Genomic DNA, 20,271 nt, shown 5'->3' with positions numbered 1-20,271 from the left:
TACAACATTTACACATTTATATTCTCAATATTTAAACACTTTTATAAAGTAAAATACCCGTTGAATTAAAAAACTATTGTATTTTCTTAAAGAAATATTATTTTACTGATTCATTAAAAAACTTTTTTTTTAATTCGCAGATGGTTCCATTCGTACAACTCAGATTATTTATTGTTTCGTTGCTTCTGAATATAACCATCAGCTCCTGCGACAAAATCAAAGCAGAGCTTTTGCTTCGACTTCTCAAAGCAGACGACACTCAGCATATCATACCAGTTACCGAGAGTTCGCTCATTGACGACTTGATTGAAAACCCAAACGCAAGCCACGACCCTCCAGTTACAGATGATCAGCTACTTCACGAACTACTGGGGAGTTCTTATGATCCAGAATTTATGTCCACTACTGACCCTAGTCGGACTCCAACTAAACGCTTGATAGAATTAGTTAACGGGCGGCCGAAAGGTGTTCGCCCGAAATATTTGAAGTCTTTACGTAGCACTACTCTGCAAGACGGTACAAAAATGAAAATGAAAGTGGGCAAAAGAAACATAAAGAAAGTTGAAGACTACATTTGGTCCCTAACGTTTTGTCCCGTTCTTCCAGTCTGGAAAAAGTTAAACACTCGCTTCTGGCCCCGGTGGATTAAAGAAGGCAGATGCTCCACTAAACGTTCGTGTTCGATTCCTGAAGGCATGCAATGTAAAACAAGCTCCACCACAACGAAAACTATTCTTCGATGGCATTGTCTGGACTTTGTGTCCAGGAACGGCTGCGGTTGGATCCATATCCAGTATCCTGTCATCACTGAATGCTCGTGCTCCTGTTAAACGCTGCTGCAAGGATTTATGATCACCAGCGATACGTGGGCCTACACTATTTCCTTGACATTTGAAAGCCGTATTTAATTGTAAAGAAGATATTCACCATGTGGCTTCAATTATTTTACAATGTTTGCGCTTAATTCTCATCACGGCGATCCACCACTTGCAAATGTGTACACCTTTATTTTTTGCATTATATTGGTAATATTTTGCTTTATGCCTTAATGTGTAATTGAGCTGAATTATTGAAATGCATCTTACTGCCCTTTTTGTTTTTAATACTTCAGACATGTTAAGTTCTATGCTATATATATAATGCTTTGTATTACATGTTATATATTGTTATGGGCTAAAAGTAACCATAAGGTTACCTGTAATAATTTTAAATTACACTTGTAGTCTAAAACCCTCGCCACACGGTGTTTAACCCAAACCTAATTGTACAAAATATCTGTGATATCTTTTGATACCCGCAAATGTTATAATATGTTCGTAAATAAGATAAATTAAATAAATATTATATTTATTCATTTACATCGTTGATTTGCTATGTTTAAATGTTCTAATACTTAACTTGAGGTCCCAGTTTTTTAAGTACTCGATTTGCGCTCCACACACTCACGTCTATTAGACGTAGAACGTGTGTATTTAATGTGACTATAGGCAATGATAGGATAATATGTCTAGAGTTGATACACAATGCAGTGTTGGGGGGAGGTAGTTTAATTAGTCTCAATGGGGTAAAGTTTAAGTAAAATCTTAGAGCAAAAATTATATTTTACACAAGACTGAAATTTTATCACCCACCAACAGCAATGTGCTATTTATAGTCCTTCATTATCTCATATGCCTTATGCATTACTCTCTAAGAACAGCCTGGACTATTATCTGAAGAGTCATTCAATAATAACTTAACATTGATAAAGATTACGTTAAGAAACTTTACTTTTCAGGAATGACGCATACTAAAAGCTTATTACAGTGAATAATAGCCTACTATAATATTAGAGTTTCGTAATTTATCAAAGCTTCTTTTAAAACCTATAAATTATTCATATAATTATATTGATAATGAATATAGGCTACACAGAATACATAAAACTTATATTACCAAAAAAAACCCAGATTAATTTAAAACAAATAGCATTAACAACTTAAATTAAGAAACACAGTCTAGTACTTGACAACAAACGCATGTATTTGTTTATTTGGTAAACGGAAAAAAAGTCACAGGAAAAAAAAACACAGAAAAAAAAGTCACAGTTTTTGCTAGGAAAAAAAGTCACAGAAAAAAAGTCACAGTGGAAAAATTTTATCGGAAAAAAAGTCACAGAAATAAAGTCACAGAAAAAAAGTCACAAAAATCTTTTTAGAAATATTTTTATTAATTTGTTAAGAATTGTAAAATTTTGTATGTTTATTGTTGTGTGTTGTATTTTTTTATAGCATAAATTATTTATAGACGTTAAAAGCATTATGATTTATAACAATTGTAAGTAAAAATACTCTAAGATAATTAACACAACAATCTCAACTTTTGTTACGTATTTAGTTAAATACGCGGTAGAAAAGTTAATTATAAAAGAAATTTCGGCAAATTTTGCCGTAGGCTATTCTCTGGTCGGCCTCTCCTCAGTAGGCATTGTCCGAACATATTTTGTGTTGTTGACGTTACGCGTCAATGACAGCCTTTGAACCTTGTCGGCTTTCTGTTTTGATCCTAAGTTTTGTTATGTAATGAGCGTGATAAATGTGGGCAGTAAAGGTGGTTGAACTAAACATAACTATTGTTGCCATGAGTTGAGGGCAGCGAGTCAGATGAACTAACCATTTCACAGTAATTTAATATTGGTATTTAAAAAAAAAAACACGATGAAAACCGTGGACTTTGGAGCATTTTATTAAATGCTACTAATCTTAAGTTTAACATAATTACAATCAACATACTTCATAATAAATATTTTTAGATGAATTATAAAAATTCCTATGCGTATACAGCCTACACACATTACATTATATTCAATTAATCCTAAGTTGATTTGCACTCTAAATATTTAATACATAAAGGTATTAACAAATATCACGCAAATATATATTTGTGACTTTTTTTCCTGTGACTTTTTTTCCTGTGACTTTTTTTCCTGTGACTTTTTTTCTGTGTTTTTTTTTCCTGTGTTTTTTTTTCCTGTGACTTTTTTTCCTACAATCGTTTATTTAGGCCAATAAGTCTAGAGATCTATATCTATAGGCCAGATATTTTTTTATTTATAATAATGCTAAATGTAATATTTTTGAGTTTTTAAAAGATCTTTCAATACTTTTATAGTTTTCGGTATTTACAATAAACGTACTGCGTTTGTCAATGTAAATTCATTGCAAGCAAAGCAAAGTCATCAGACGTGACGACTGAATGCAGAAATCTGGAGGCTAGAGATCAGGATCTAAATTAATCTTTTTGAAAATCTAAAGAAAAGCACAATGAATTCAACAATGGAACTTAAAACTAACATTTTCTTTGTATCCAATGTTGAATTTAAAGCATAAAGCAGGTAAAAGTAAAGTAAAACTTACTACTAGAATTGAATCTCTCTCCAACTCTGGCCGGAGCTTTTCGGCTGTTTACCCAGTCACAACCATTCAGACCAGTTTATAATAGAATGATCTGCCATTGGAAAGCCGGGGGGGGGGGGGTGCTTATTTAGAATTTAGGTTATTGAAAGAATTGGAAATCACTGCCTTGAACTGCATTTCCATTCAACACCATTTCATAACACTACACTAAACACTTTGTGTTGTCACTACTGATTTACTGATTTAGCAGCTTACAGTCTACTTTTTAGTTACTTAATTCTAGATCTAGAATTCTATTAGTATTGTATTACTAGTATTAGGCCTAAAAATACTAATTTTTTTACTAGACTAGATCTACTCTTTGCACCAGCACAAAATATTAGATATTCTAGCTAAATCTACTAAGTTTTCAATTTAAACATGACCACTGAATAATGAATATTGTGAATAATACTAATAGTTAAATAGGCCCAATACATCCATAGTATTAGTTAATCCATTGAGATTTTTAGCATGTTTTTAACTAAATGACTTAATTTAACCCTCTTAAGATGAAGCTTTATTAGAGAGCCGGTGCTAAGAAGACTGAGCCTACTTTCAAGTTTTGCACTTGTATCACAAAAAATCTTTTGAAAAAAATAAACTAATTATTTTACATGCATAAAAATATATATTATTTTTTAGGAAATTGAATAAGCTAATATGATTTTTATAAATCTAATAAAAAACTCAACATATAAATATGTGAGCTTTCTGATTTGCATAATTTATGCACGAAAAAAATTTGACTGAACTAAATTACAGTAAATTTGTATAAAAATACGTTTTTTCTCTCCGTAATGCTAATCTATATAATACACAAACATCTATTCAATAATCTGAACTAATTTACTGATTACTATTTCTACCTTCGAATTTCTAAGTATATTTTAAATTATTTTTAGTATATTTTGATGACTGGACTGTTGGATATAAGAAAATTTATGATAGGACTCACGGCACTAAAAAAATCGATAAAAAAAAAAAAAAAATGAGGCAGACTTTCAATGAGAGCCGCCATTGAAGTGCTAGATATTTACTAAAACAGTTAGAAGCAATCTGATTGGCTGATATGATACTAGAAACCAATCGTGTGGCTTCTACTATCACGGCTGAGACCTGGCCGATAGATCGGCCGCTCGTCTTTTTGGCTATAAAACCGGCGGCAAATAGATCGGCCCGGGCATCTCAAGAGGGTTAATATTTATTGTCACTCTCTGCCATGGCATGGCACACCTTTCCATTACAACAATGTTATTTTACTCTTACGTTTGAAGCCACGGCAAGCTACAAATCAGTTCGACTATTTAACTGGCTATGCACTAGAGCTCCTCACTAGTGATCAACCAAATAGGGTTTACGTGGTCTATTAAAAATAAAACAAAAAATTGCTTGTGATTTGAGCGCCAGTCTTATAAAAAAAACAGCTCACAATATTTTATTTCTTTTTTCATAGACTGATTAACCTAATAATGCTTCACTTATTCGCTCTTTTTTGTACCTACTCTGTTAATATTTTAAAAGTTCTATTGATTTTAATGAAACTAGCTTTTAAATTTAGCCTCCACTCTCCAAAGCAAATTTTTCCAAAAGCTTTTCTGGCATATTTATATAGTCCTGCCACATATCTTTTGTTTTAAAACACAAAAACTTGCCATTTTGTTCATAGTAAACATTAAAAGTAATTCTAAGAAGGTCAGTGGAAATATTGCAAAAAATTGTCGGAAGTGGACGCCATATTGTTGTTAGCAACATGCCCACCTCCAGGTTAGCGAGCAATACTACATAATATGTATATTTATATTTAAGTTTAACTTCATTTATTTGTGAATAAGGTTGGAAATTCTGGTAAACTATTATTAACTCTCTTCATTACCATACCCATAGGAAGCTCATTATGATAGTGGCTTCACATCAATAGTGGACCTGGACCAAATCTTTGTTTTAATTACCTCAGTTCATAGTTATTCAAGATATCAAAACTTTAAAAATCTATTCATTTTATTATTCACACCTCTCCCATGTATTACTTTTGTACGCAAGCTGTAAATATGCTGATCTCAAACATAATCAAATAGTTAGCTTGTTAATTTTCATCCAGTTTAAAATTTCATTAAAATCACTTAAAATTAACCATTTAAAAATAATCACCTGTCATTTTTTAATCATTGATTTTTTTGGTAATAGTTTTAAAGGACAACTAACATTAACATAATTAAACTTTTACCTAAAATTTAGATACTATACTAACAGTTATTTTTTATAAATGGTTTGAGGTTCATTCAGTATAATATTTTATTTTACAGGTCTACTTTGGCAATTATGGCTCAATAAATTTAGCGGCTTGGGAGAGCCCATGATGGGCCCCTTGCCGCAGTCAAGGATGCTTCACTTGTGATAAGCTGCTGCCTTAGGGGATACATTCATGTGATGTTGTAAAGAGTGATATTTTCTCTGCTACTTAAAAACATTGACTCTTGTTGTTATCATTCATACCTGAAGCGAGCACAATGGCACCTACACTGTTAGAGAAGCAGTGCTGTGCTAAGTGCAGGTCACGTGCCCATGTGTATGAGATCATCTCACTGGTCATGTGCCCTAACATTACCCTTAAGGAGTTCCAGGTGTATTCATCCCTCTGCCACAACTGGGCCAAGCATACAGACTTTTATGGCAGGTCAGCATTGCATTTGGCTGCATCTTGTGGAAAAACTGAAATATTGGAATGGCTGTTAGAAGAAAAAAAACTGGATATGATGGTTAAAGATTTTGAATCTGGCTTCACTGCTTTACATAGGGCTATTTTTTATGGTCAACTTACTTGTACTAGAATGCTTTTGCAGGTGAGGAAATCTTTTTGTAAATAAAAGTTAATACATTTTATTTTTAAAACTTCTGATTTGATGTTACGAGTGTTTGTCTATAATGGATTTGTATATTTCTCAATCTGCAGTACAATTGTGACACACATGTGAGAGATTATGAAAGCCTAACCCCATTAGATATAGCAATGATGGACAGACCACCTCATGTGACCTTCACATTAAAAGGTTATTTTCTTTCCCTGTTTCTATCAGGTCTATTCATTGGAATTCTAAATAAAGAAATTTGACATTTTTAATCTTTAAAGTTTTGAGAATTATTTCCTACTAAAAAATTTTTTTAAAAACTAAAAAAAACTTAAGTTAATCATATTGGTAATTTTGACATCTTTTTAAAAAGAAGATAACATTTTGTTCACCAACCATAGAACCCAGCGAGGTCTACACCTGGGGTGAAAACAATAACAGCACTCTGGGTCATCCCAGCCCTCACAAGAGAACATCTCCTGAGGCTGTGGAGGTGTTCAAGAAATCAGGGGTGTCTCTCAAGCAGGTAGGTTATCACATTGGGGGGAGGGGTGTCTCTATCACTCCCACAATCTCTGTCACAGTTGGGGTCTCTATCACTCCCACAATCTCTGTCACAGTTGGTGTCTCTATCACTCCCACAATCTCTGTCACAGTTGGGGTCTCTATCACTCCCACAATCTCTGTCACAGTTGGGGTCTCTATCACTCCCACAATCTCTGTCACAGTTTGGGGTCTCTATCACTCCCACAATCTCTGTCACAGTTTGGGTCTCTATCACTCCCACAATCTGTCAAAGTTGGGGTCTCTGTCACTTACATAATTTCTGTCAGTCTAATTTTCTGTCAAACATTTGAGCCCTTAAACTGGCTGACAACTTCCTTTTATTTTGTTGTTGAACAGATATTGATACAAAATCATTTGCTTAAAGTACTTAAGACTATTATTTGTTACTGTCCCTTCCTTTACCCTATCTCTGATCCTAATCCTGTCCCTTAACAATGAACCTCACAAATAAAATGTTTTACAAGATTTTGTATTAGCCTGTGAGTATTGATATAAGAAGCTTAAGCTTTGATGTGTCATTAATGTAGCAACTAAACATTGGCTTCACCAGATAGTCCTGTGTAAATACCACAGTGTGTTTCTCTCACAAAGTGGACATGTCTACACATGTGGCCACGGTCAGGGTGGAAGGCTGGGGCACACTGACCAGCACACAGTTTTGGTAAATATTGTCATATTGCCCTGTTCTTTTTGTAAATAGTGTCTTCCATTAGAACTTTATTTTTAACGACAGAAATAAAACTAACTGTTAAGACATTTTCATATATTTTATGCTAGTATTAAATTATAACTTTTATTTTTGTATTGTCTAGAGGGCAGGTTAAGGGGCAGCAAAAGTTCAAATATACTGAATTGAAAATGTTTTTATTTGTCCATACAGGTCCCAAGACTACTGGACAGTGTTAAAGAATACACTTGTTTAGAAGTAGCTGCAGCAACAGACCACACAGTTTTAAGGATGGGAGGGTAAATTTTAAATAGTATAACCAAACTTGTTTACATTCTTCTATCAACTAGATGATAGTACCCATGTTAATTGATTTTTCACATAACTTAAAGTGTGGATGAGAAACTTGTACTTAGAATTATGCATTGAGAGTCAGCAAGTAATATTTGTACCACTGGGTACCCCGTATGTTTCTAACCTTCATCCAGATTATGTCCGTGCAGCACATAAACAATAGGTAGCCAGGTAAATGTCTGGGTTTAAGGCTAATCTGTGCCCTTATAATTTCAGAGGGTTTGTGTACACGTTTGGCTTGAACACCTACCACCAGCTGGGACTTATGCCACATGCTGACACATGCCCTGAGCCAAGACAGGTCAGACAAGGCTGTATTTTTTTAACTTTTTTTTGTAGAGGAAATTCTTCGGTATCTATTGACTAGAGTCTAATTTGGATTATGATTGATAGTGTGTTAACATGTGTCTGAAGTACTGATGTAGTTTTGTGATCTAGATGAACCTGAAGCCCCTGAAAGGCAAGAGCATCAGTGGGGTGTGATTGGTAGTGTGTTTACGTGTGTCTGAAATACTGATGTAGTTTTGTGATCTAGATGAACCTGAAGCCACTGAAAGGCAAGAGTCTTAGTTGGGGTGTGATTGGTAATGTGTTTACATGTGTCTGAAATACTGATGTAGTTTTGTGATCTAGATGAACCTGAAGCCACTGAAAGGCAAGAGCATCAGTGGGGTGTGATTGGTAGTGTGTTTACATGTGTCTGAAATACTGATGTAGTTTTGTGATCTAGATGAACCTGAAGCCACTGAAAGGCAAGAGCATCAGTGGGGTGTGATTGGTAGTGTGTTTACGTGTGTCTGAAATACTGATGTAGTTTTGTGATCTAGATGAACCTGAAGCCACTGAAAGGCAAGAGCATCAGTGGGGTGTGATTGGTAGTGTGTTTACGTGTGTCTGAAATACTGATGTAGTTTTGTGATCTAGATGAATCTGAAGCCACTGAAGGGCAAGAGTTTTAGTTGGGGTGTGGTTGGTAGTGTGTTTACATGTGTCTGAAGTACTGATGTAGTTTTGTGATCTAGATGAATCTGAAGCCACTGAAGGGCAAGAGCATCAGTGGGGTGTGTGTGGGCAGGTTCCATACTGTTGTCTGGACACCCGACAGTGTCTTCACAGTTGGCCTTAATGCTGGACAGTTGGGTAAGTAGCTTTTTAAATGCCTGGTAGTATTTTTAAAATATATGTAAGTTTTAGTAAAATGGATGCGTTATATTAAAATAGTTTTTTTTTTTGTTTTATTGAAATGGTTGTGTTTTTTGTTTTATTGAAATGGTTGTGTTTTTTTGTTTTATTGAAATGGATGTGTTGTTTATTTCATTAAAATATGTAGATAAGGATTTCTCTCTATTGACAGGCCACCAAAGGGGAGAGCACTACCAAAGCACACTGCGCCAGGTTTCTTCCCTGCGTCACACAGACATAGGCATTGCCAGAGTGGCATGTTCTGATGCTGCCACTGTGTGTCTGACAACCAAAGGTGATGTGTATGTGCTGCATGAGTATCAGTGCAAGAAAATTGCTTCCAAGTAAGTGACTTGAGCTCTTTACATTTTAGCACTACACAGAACATTATATTTTGTGTATATGATCATTGAAAGTTTCAAACTTTTAGCAAATATTAAGTGGTCCCTGAGGGTTGTTACAAAAGAGAATAACTTTAAATGCAATTACACAGAACATAAGTTGCATGGGTACATACATTTTAATAGTCGTCACTTAATAAAGACTTGTCTTTTCTAGGCAGTGAATGGCCTTTAGGTCCTAATGTAAGAGTGTATGAGATAAAATAAGCAGATATAGACAATCTGTGTATAGCTATCATTCTTTTTTGGCAGGTGGCAGGATATTGAGCAGGTACTGGTCACTGGAGGTAATCTTGACCACTCAACTGGACTTGGTCTGTTGACAGAAAAAGGTGGACAAGAGCTGTTGGTCATGTTAAAAAATGAACCTGGACAGGTAGGAAAATCTGTGATTGTCTTAGTAAAACACCTAAATACCTATACTTACTGACACCTGTCATCTCCTTTGCTTTTTCAAATGAGGAACCATAGAATGGCTAGATAAGTATTGGTCTTAATTGAAAGAACATTATTTTACTATTATGGTAAAGGTTAAATTAATTAATGAATATTATTTTTCAGCTTTTTCTGTGGCGAAATAGTAGCCCAAGTCTGAAGCGATGCCAGTTTGGTTTTAAAAGACAGCTGTGGGTATCAGATGTGGCCATGACAACATCCTCCATCATATTCTGTACCAAGAGGGGGGAGGCTTTCATTGGTCAGTTGTCCAACAGGAAACCTGGTAGGGAGCTAGAGAGTAAACACACCAAGGAGTTGGTGAAAGGTGAGCCCTGTTTGTTGGTGGTGGAGCCCTGCTCTTTTTGTTAGAGCCCTACTGTTTGTTGTTGGAGCCCTGCTCTTTGTTGACCAAATTAAAAACTTTAACTGGAAAAAATGATTGAAAAACCAATGGCCTCAATGGCGCATAACCAGTTGACACGTAACGCTTAATTGTGTTGGAGGCGTGATCGAGTCGGCAAAAAGCTCATGGTTGATAAATTCGAACAAAATCTCGAGTTCAAACCCTCTGGCAGATAAATCTTGATCCCCTTCAACACTAATAATTAAGAACGAAGAAGAAGATTGAAAAACATCTGTACTGAAACACAAAGCTGGTATTCTATCAACACAGTTTAAGTTGTTCTACCAACCTTGTGTCCCCAGACTGTGGTGATGGCTTCAACCAGCCCCGCCTGCTAGATCTGCTGCTGAGGGACGAGGCTGAGGAGGTCTCCATACACAGGGTGCCAGTCGTACATAGGGCGGTCATGGTGGCTGTGGACCGCAAGGCTAGGAACTTCACTGTGGTACAGCCTCTACCTAATGGATGGTAAGGTTCATCAAATATTTGTTACTTAGTCCAGCCTCTACCTAATGGATGGTAAGGTTCATCAAATATTTGTTACTTAGTCCAACCTCTACCTAATGGATGGTAAGGTTCATCAAATATTTGTTACTTAGTCCAGCCTCTACCCAATGGAGGGTAAGGTTCATCAAATATTTGTTACTTAGTCCAGCCTCTACCTAATGGATGGTAAGGTCCATCAAATATTTGTTACTTAGTCCAACCTCTACCTAATGGATGGTAAGATCCATCAAATATTTGTTACTTAGTGCAGCCTCTACCTAATGGATGGTAAGATCCATCAAATATTTGTTACTTAGTCCAACCTCTACCTAATGGATGGTAAGGTTCATCAAATATTTGTTACTTAGTGCAGCCTCTACCTAATGGATGGTAAGATTCATCAAATATTTGTTACTTAGTCCAGCCTCTACCTGATGGATGGTAAGGTTCATCAAATATTTGTTACTTAGTCCAGCCTCTACCTAATGGATGGTAAGGTTCATCAAATATTTGTTACTTAGTCCAACCTCTACCTCATTGATGGTAAGATCCATCAAATATTTGTTACTTAGTCCAGCCTCTACCTCATGGATGGTAATATCCACCAAATATTTGTTACTTAGTCCAGCCTCTACCTAATGGATGGTAAGGTTCATCAAATATTTGTTACTTAGTCCAACCTCTACCTCATTGATGGTAAGATCCATCAAATATTTGTTACTTAGTCCAGCCTCTACCTCATGGATGGTAAGATCCACCAAATATTTGTTACTTAGTCCAGCCTCTACCTAATGGATGGTAAGGTTCATCAAATATTTGTTACTTAGTCCAACCTCTACCTAATGGATGGTAAGGTTCATCAAATATTTGTTACTTAGTCCAGCCTCTACCTAATGGATGGTAAGATCCACCAAATATTTGTCAACATATTCAAACATAGAAGACAATGAACCACTGTAGAACTAAAAGAAAATATTTTGAACTATTCTAGTTTGACTGAACTTCCTTCTGTGAACACTTCTGAGATCAGTGAACATTTCCGGAGGTTATACTGTGATGCTGATGTAGAGGACAACATTCATGATGCAGTTATTCAGGTTTGTATTTTTTCTTCAAGTATGACATCTGTTAATGGTATATATACAGATCTATTTCCTGTTCAGGTATTACAGATGCTGTGTTACATATATATGTTAAAAATATTGGTGGGTTTTTCCGATGTCTTGTTGGTTAATGTCGAATCAGAAAATTGAATTGTAGATAGTTTGATAAAAGCTATAAGCTTTGGGGATGCTGATTTGATTTTAATCGATTCTGTAGGTTGGTGAAAAGTCTTGGCCTGTACACAAGTACATCATCTCCCTGAGGTCAGATTATTTCCGCAACCTGATAGCCTCCAACACCTGTGTGACAGGTGAGAAACCCAGGCTAAAGGTGGACAATGTCAGTGTGGAGATCATGGAGCAGATCATCTCCTTCATTTACACAGACACCTGTGATTATTTACAGGTAAGTTCACCTCTCACACAACCCAGGCTGTTTCTTGTTCCCTGACATTTCATACCTCCTAGTTTTTTTATAGGGGGACGGGACACTACTGTATTTACAGTATCTACTGGCAACCACATCACTAACCCTCTATTCTGCCAATGCAATTACTCCAGATTTTTTTATTTTTAACATAGTTTTGATAAAATGATGTGTTTCCACTAAATGATAAGGTGTGATTAGGGTATTTGAAATGTTCACTTGTGTTTAAAATAGCATGTTGTTTTGACTGTAGCCTGGCCACAAAGTGTTGACCAAACCAACAGCCAAAGACAAGCTTGACCCCAGTAAAGTTGAGCCGGTCAGCCTGATACAGACTAAAGGGATGTCAGCCTTTCAAGTGAACCAGAAGCTGAACAAGGGAGCTAAGAAGAGTGCCCAGAGTGAGAGCAAGGAGGAGCTTCAAGTCTCCAACAATCCTGTCAAGTTGTTGCAAGATGCTGCCAGGAAGTTTGGGGTCAAGGGACTCTCTAAAAGGTACATTGCTGGTCTAGTTTCATACTTTCATTTTAGTGGGTTTTTATATTTAAACTATTTCGTCACGTTTATTTTCAGTTTTTTTTAAAAAACTAAAATAAAATTGTTTCAGTGTCAGTCCAAAGCTTGACTTAGTGAATTGTTTAAAAAACTACTTACAGAATCACAAGTTTAAACTGAATGACGTGTTTACACTTAAATTATTCTATTTGTGCAGGCTGGAGGCAGTCAAGTGTGTCAACAATGTGATAATATCTCAGGGTAAAACCATGGCCAAACCACGAGTCAAGTTTGACAGAAGCAAGCTGTAAGCACATTTATTTGTTAAATTTATGAGCCATTTTTTAAGAATAACTTAAAAAAATATTTAATGTTACATTTTATAATTAATGAAACCAAGACTAGAACAATAATAGCCTTTTTTTCTATTAGTATTAGTCCATGTTATATGTTTAGAATGAATTTTCTAAAAGTTTTTTCAAAGTGTCATTTGTTTTTTGCGGTTACACTACATTCTATAGCAGATTCTAAGTCTCTATGGTGCATACAAATTTTTAAAAGTACTTGCTGTAATATTCATCTGTTACATAATTTAGTTTTTTTCTATGAAAAATAATTAAAAATCAAATTTTTTAAATATGTTTTTCTTTTATGAATGATATATCATTACTTAAAATTAATGTCTTTATTAAAATTAATTTTGTATAGGATTCATTTCTTACCAATTTTTATGAAGTTTTAAAAAAAAACCAAAAATATTATGACTTATAACAATGTTGTGGGTAAACCTGCAAAGAAAAATTGAGGCAAAAAATTTATTCTGACAAGCCATAGAAACAATTCTGGGCCTAAAGAGTAAAAATAATATGCCCCTGGTGTCAATCTATTTGCCTGTGGTTACTCAGTGTAATGAGTTGCTTCCCTTGAGACCTCTTGTGTAGCCAAGTTTGTCCAAGTCCATTGAGTTGTTGATCTGTTACAGGCCAGAGCTGTGTGATGTGAGCATCAACACTGAGGATGGGGAGGAGATAGAGTGCCACAAGTGTGTGCTGGTGGCCAGGCTGGAGTACTTCTACAGCATGCTGTCCACTGGCTGGGTGGAGACCTTCAACACCACCAACCTCACCCTGCCTGTACCTGGACAGGTCCTGGGCATACTGCTTGACTACCTGTACAGTGATGAGGTGCCACAGCTCAGAGGTGGGTGCTGTACAGTACAGCTGGCCATGGTTGTCTGCTGGTGTCTGGGGAGGGGGTCTTTTTTGCATCTGACCATCTTTTTTGGGGCCAGGGGGGGAGTTGTTTTATAACTAACCTGATATTTATTACCCATTGGTCACTGTATAAAGTACATAGATCATAGCTTAGTTCATCTAGCCCAACAATGTAGCCACTACTGCCATTGTCAATGTATAAAGTACATAGATCTTAGCCTCTAAGTTAACCATCCTGCCTCACTACAGACTGCTGTGATGAGGAACTGTTGTGTAGCCTGTTGATTGTGTCAGACCAGCTGTTGGCCAGTAGACTGAAGGAGATGTGTGAAGTTGCTCTAGCCAACACATGTAAGTCATTTCTCTGTTTTGTGCCTACATAAGTTAGTCTATCATCCATAGTAACTTTGTTAAAACTAAATTAGATAATGGAAAGAATCTTGTAGAACTACAGGACTAAATTGTTTTAATACACCTACCACTGACACACAAGGTAGACTACTGAGACAAGTACTTAGATATGGCAGAATACTTTTTATAATTGATCTAATCACTTAAAAACTGCTTGCCCAACATTCCCCATCCAGTGGCATTTAAAAATGTGGGTGAGTTGTTGGAGTTCTCCACCATCTACAACGCTCAACAGCTGAGACTATCCTGTCAACAGTTCATCTCTCTCAACCTGGCAGCCATACTGGAGGGAAGGTAAATTTGACATGTTCAGTTATCTCTCCTTGTACGATCTTCAAGCCATTGTAGTTTCATAATCTTTGGGGCAAATTATTTGTTCAGAGGTGTGCTTGATGTGATTGTACAGGTGTGTATAGTGTTAAACCTGTTTATTTGGTGTTACATGTATTTTATGCTACGCAAGTGTGTTTAAAGTTGATAACTGTTTAATTTTTAAAAAGTGTGTGTTCATATGAAGCTTCAATGCAGGTACCTGGATGTCCTAAGTCAGGAGACCATGGATGACTTGACAGTATACTACAGATCTATTGTAAGCAAACATTGTTTACAACTTTTTTATTCTTGCCCTAGCTTAAATTTTAAAGGCAAAATTGTTTTTTAAAAAGTATATCTATCTTTATTAGAAAAATACAGTGTACTTGATACACAAATCTGCAGCTTCTCCTCCAAAATAAATTACTGCTTTCTGTTATTGTGTTTAGCACAGTTTCATGCCTCTCTTCAATTGGTTCAAATTTTTAAAACTTTGTCCAAACACTTCCACAAGCAAAGATAACTCTTGACTTTGACTGCAGATACCAAACATGGCCTACAGAGTGATGACCCCTGAAGATGATGGGCCTACAAAAACCTACCTGGATGACCTGGTCAAGGAATACGACAGTTTGGATGGGGACATTCTGCAGGTGACCCCACAGGGCTCAGCTAAAAAAAGCAAGCAGGTGAAAAAGCGAGCCAAAGCCAAGAAGATGTTCAGTGAGGATGTGGATAAAATAAACGGCTCGGCCCAGTCTGGAGCCAGTGTAGCCAAGCCTAGCCCTGCTGTGTGTGAGAGGCTGGACAAAGAGGTCCACTCAGTGCTTGAAGATCTGGACAGGCAGGCTAAGGAAGATGACAAGGTAGTACAGGCTGTTTTTACTTGATTTTTCTTTAGACACAGTGGACGTTGAAATCTAATCTCTCTATCTATTTCGACATGATGATGTCTTTTAAACATGGCATCAGTTGATGTCCTCAAAATATACAATCTAATTATATAAGTTCTGGTTACTTTAGACATTTTCCCTTACATTTAGCAAGCAACGCTTTAACTATTTTAACTACAAAAAATTATGTTTTATTATTTTTAGTGCATTAAAGAAATTGTAAAGGTTTTTACACTTGTATTATTATAGAAAGTTTTAAAAATTTAGACCTGAATATTAGTATTTAAGAATAAGTATTTAAGAAACAAAACTCTTTAGTTAACTCTTTAGTTGCCAGTTGTACTCTATGTGTGATAGTGTTTTGTTTTGCTGACAGTGTTTTGTTTTCCTCCCTGTGAAACCAGAAACTGGTGGCTCAAGCAAAAAGTAAAGATAAAATCAAGTGGAGACCAGCTGAGTTAGCTGACATACCTGTTGTTAAACCTACCCAGCCAGAAGACGTCCCTCACTGGCAGCCTAGCTTTAAAACTCTAGTCAAGACACCCCCGAGGTAAGTTGTTTTATAGTATCTGACCTATGTTCTGTCTGTAGTGGTGTAGGTAAAATGTACTCAAGGTTGTCAAAGAAAAAGCCTATAGTGAGAATAACTCAGCCTATTGTGGTTGCAGGCTGGAGAGTGTGTCCCTGGTCCCAGACAGACCTCTCACAAGTCCTGTCATGCCAGCTAGTCCTACCAGCCTGAGGGACATCATGCTACAGGAGTCACAGACAGCTGACAAGTGAGGATTTGTTTGCTATGCTAACTTGTCAAATTGGTGGAAATTTGTTTTGGTTTTGTAACTTGTCTAATTGGTAGAAATTTGTTTGTCTTATAACTTGTCTAATTAGTAGAAATTTGTTTGTCTTGTAACTTGTCTAATTGGTAGAAAAAGGATTTTTTTTGGTAACTTGTCAAACTGCTGTAGAAAGTTTTTGTATTGTAACTTGTCAAACTGGTTGCCAGGAATGTGTTGGTTATAGAGAAGGTAAGTGTACATCAAATTAAAGTTAGATTTTTGAAGAAGGATGATATTACTAGAACTAAAGAAAGTATTTTGTTGACCAGAACAAAATCCAGTTTCTCTAGCCGGGTATCATGGAAAGATGTGAAGAAACAACAAAACAAGAAAAGTAAAGAGTCCCCAACTTCTGAACCAACATCAGCACCCATTGTGTCCCCTAAGGCAGCAGCTACTAATCCATGGTTAGTTTCATCACATTCTAACTCTTGTCTGGCCATTTTGTTTCCATGGTTTGTTGGCCATTTCATGACTTACCTGGCCATGTTGTTGTGTACCTGACATACCTGGCCATGTTGTTGTGTACCTGACTTACCTGGCCATGTTGTTGTGTACCAAATGTTTTTATCATTTCATGACTTACCTGGCCATGTTGTTGTGTACCTGACTTACCTGGCCATGTTGTTGTGTACCTGACTTACCTGGCCATGTTGTTTTGTACCTGACTTACCTGGCCATGTTGTTGTGTACCAAATGTTTTTATCATTTCATGACTTACCTGGCCATGTTGTTGTGTACCTGACTTACCTGGCCATGTTGTTGTGTACCTGGCCATGTTGTTGTGTACCTGGCCATGTTGTGTACCTGACTTACCTGGCCATGTTGTGTACCTGACTTACCTGGCCATGTTGTTGTGTACCAGTTGTTGTCTGTTCCAGGGCTTCCATCAGCAGTGCTTCTCAATCACTGAGGGATGTCATGATCCAAGAAGAGAAGTTTGTGTCCTCTCCTATAGCCATACCCCAGCCTGGTGCCACAAGAAACAAAAGCTCTGCTCCTATAGCCATACCTCAGTCAGAGGCAGGTGTACCACGGACCAGGGCCTCTAACAGCATCAGTGGTGCCAGCAGTCTCGGCTCCTATGGCAAGTCCCCACCTAGTGGATCTGTCAAGTGAGTCCAATCCTTTAAATCACTAATGTCACTTTTCTTTTTTACTGAAATCCTTTTTCAAGGAAAATTGTTATTTTTAGTTGGTAAAGTACCTGCATTATTTATACCTTCTGAGGTATTTATGACCATTGTGAAAAGGGAATTGTTATAAGATTAAATGTGATGTAAGATAAACAAAATTAAAAAATCTCTAAGTATATTTCTTGCAGGTTTTTCTTGTAGTAGATTTTGTATAGTATTTTTGTACAACTGCTAGTAAACTATTTTTATTTCTCTATAGGAGTGTTCAGTCATTTGGTTCAGGGGGAGAGAACCCATGGCAGCATCGCATAGCTTCTAGTCCTCCTTCATTACCTCCCCTGCCTGCCATCAACTTCTCAGCCATACTCAAAGATGAAAAAGAGAAGTCAGAGACCCTTGTGCGCACTCAGAAAAAACCTCTGGCCTTGATCCAGGTATTTGTCTTATTTAGGTGCTAGTTTTGATGTTTACTGTCTGGTAGGTTGTAGCACCCATAATTTTTGGCTTGTATAGCTGACATAACATAACACCTATGACTGCTGACATAGTATCTATGACTGGCTTCTCCTATGACAGCTGACATGACATAGCATCTATGACTGCTGACATGACATAGCACCTTTGACTGCTGACATGGGTGGCTTGTATAGCTGACATGACACAGCACCTATGACTGCTGACATGGGTGGCTTGTATACCTGTCATGTAGTAGAGAGTGTAATGACTTATTTGGCTCTCCCCCAGCTGGAAGAGCAAGCCATGAATGAACTTCTGACCCACTACAAGGCTGACCAGGAGATGGACAGGTACATCACAGTGGAGCGTGTCAGCAAGGCAATAGCAGCACCCTTGTGGAACAGGGACCCCAAGTCACCCGGGTCAGGGGTCTTGTAACTGTAGCTTTGTTAGATCCAGTGACCCCAAGTCACCCTGGTCAGGGGTCTTGTAACTGTAGCCTTGTTAGATCCAGTAACCCGAAGTCACCCGGGTCAGGGGTCTTGTAACTGTAGCCTTGTTAGATTCAGTGACCCCAAGTTAGTAGGGTCAGTAACAGAGGTAAATAGTCCAGCTGATCATGTGATCCCACCCAGTGTTACCACCCACATCCAATGTTTTATTTCACTTGTACAGATATGTCTTCCCAACCAACTTTGCTGATAAACATTCCCATTACATGATCACTTGTCAATAAATTATTGCACCAATAAAACAACTATTTTTTTCTATTAACATACACCAATACTAAGCATTTACCAGTAACAACATGGGCATAAAACACCAAAAGTGTATCTAAATAAACATGTAGCTTTAACTCAAATCATTGAAGTTCTCATGTTGATATTTACCTTGTTATGCCTGTCTCACAGCTATGAAATCCCCCCCCCCCCCTCCTCAATCTTGTATGACATTTGTTAATTATGTGACACTTATTAAATGTATGTGACATTGTTTTTTGAAATGTTTATTCAAATACCTTGTATTTTAATGCATATATTACACCTTATATTAAAATTAATGTTTTTTGACATAAGATTGCTATGTATGGTAAACAACTTATATTAAAATGTATGACACCAGACCACCTAATAACAATGTTACACTGTATAATTTAAATGTATGACATAGTTGACCTGTGTCAGCATGAGTAATGTATAAATAGTTCTTAAAGGATTTTTTTTTTTTCATCTTGTCAGCTCAATATTTGTTATGGTTCAAGCTTGAAATTTCTGTAAAGCCTGAACTTTGTATCAGCCAAATGTTTAAACTTGAGTGGCAAGACTTAACTTACTTCCATCCCCAACCGTTACATTATGCCCTGTGTACCAGTTGTTGTTGAGATCAATTTGTTATTTTACTGTGTTGGCTGTTGAGCTGTGATGGTGTTGACATCATGTTTGACATGCTTACAATTTGGAGCTTGTAAAAAAAAAAATAACCTACTTGAAAATGATATTAGAAAATTTTGTTTTAAAAAGGCGAATATATTTAATCTGAGACTTATTTTCTTTCATGTTGATTGTTTATTTTTAGAATTCAGTCTGCATGATTTTAAAAACTATAAATCAGAGAATTTTATCCTTGACATGTAAAAAAAAATGTTTTTGTTTTGTAATTTCTAATATTACTGTTTTATATAGTGGTTATTTAACAGTATTATATTTAACAAGATTCCATGAGTGCACTATAGTGATGTACCTTAAATTAGATTTGTTTCCCTGGTTTTCTGCTGTGTAAATTAACTAATCAGGAACTGTACCAGTTAGACTAATGTGTAGTATGTTAATACTTGATCTAACAGATGGAACATTTCAGCCATTTGATCTTACTTCTTGTATTATGTGTTACATTAACCAGGGGCCTAGATTCTTGTAATATATGTACAATAGACACTTGGCATTCACTTGTTGTTACCAAATGATGAGAGAATTCTTTTCAAATGTTTTTGGCTTTTAAAAAAAGTTCAATAAAAAAATAAGCTAACTAAATGTGTGCTATCTGGCAACCTGAGCTACAAAAACTTATCTGGTAAACAAATGTGTTGGTTTCTTTGTAGCTCACCAGATGACTTACAAGTCAGGGACTTCTTTTATTTTTAGACAGGCCTGTAGGGACTGCACAATCAAGACAAGACTCACAAGACACAGCAAACACAAACCAATAGA

The 20,271-nt window shown here is 36.4% G+C and overlaps 1 protein-coding gene across 1 annotated transcript; it reads left to right on the top strand.

Moving 5' to 3' along the window:
- The first annotated feature begins 5,926 nt into the window (after positions 1–5,926).
- On the top strand, positions 5,927–20,115 carry LOC131939300 (inhibitor of Bruton tyrosine kinase). The gene is made up of 26 exons (XM_059297522.1): positions 5,927–6,277; positions 6,388–6,484; positions 6,685–6,809; positions 7,401–7,511; positions 7,731–7,816; positions 8,088–8,172; positions 8,894–9,011; positions 9,226–9,397; positions 9,707–9,830; positions 10,016–10,217; positions 10,598–10,763; positions 11,773–11,878; positions 12,102–12,290; positions 12,565–12,806; positions 13,024–13,113; positions 13,789–14,006; positions 14,270–14,371; positions 14,608–14,725; positions 14,960–15,020; positions 15,286–15,609; positions 16,041–16,186; positions 16,305–16,415; positions 16,742–16,879; positions 17,354–17,587; positions 17,868–18,042; positions 18,353–20,115. Exons 1-26 carry the CDS (start codon positions 5,945–5,947, stop codon positions 18,500–18,502), a joined length of 4,023 nt encoding a protein of 1,340 aa, XP_059153505.1. The 5' UTR covers positions 5,927–5,944; the 3' UTR covers positions 18,503–20,115.
- Positions 20,116–20,271: the final 156 nt, after the last annotated feature.

Source organism: Physella acuta, unplaced genomic scaffold (genome assembly GCF_028476545.2).
Source record: "Physella acuta isolate Inbredline_101_S28 unplaced genomic scaffold, ASM2847654v3 ptg000273l, whole genome shotgun sequence".
NCBI lineage: Eukaryota > Metazoa > Mollusca > Gastropoda > Physidae > Physella > Physella acuta.
This window is presented reverse-complemented; position numbering and strand designations above follow the sequence as displayed.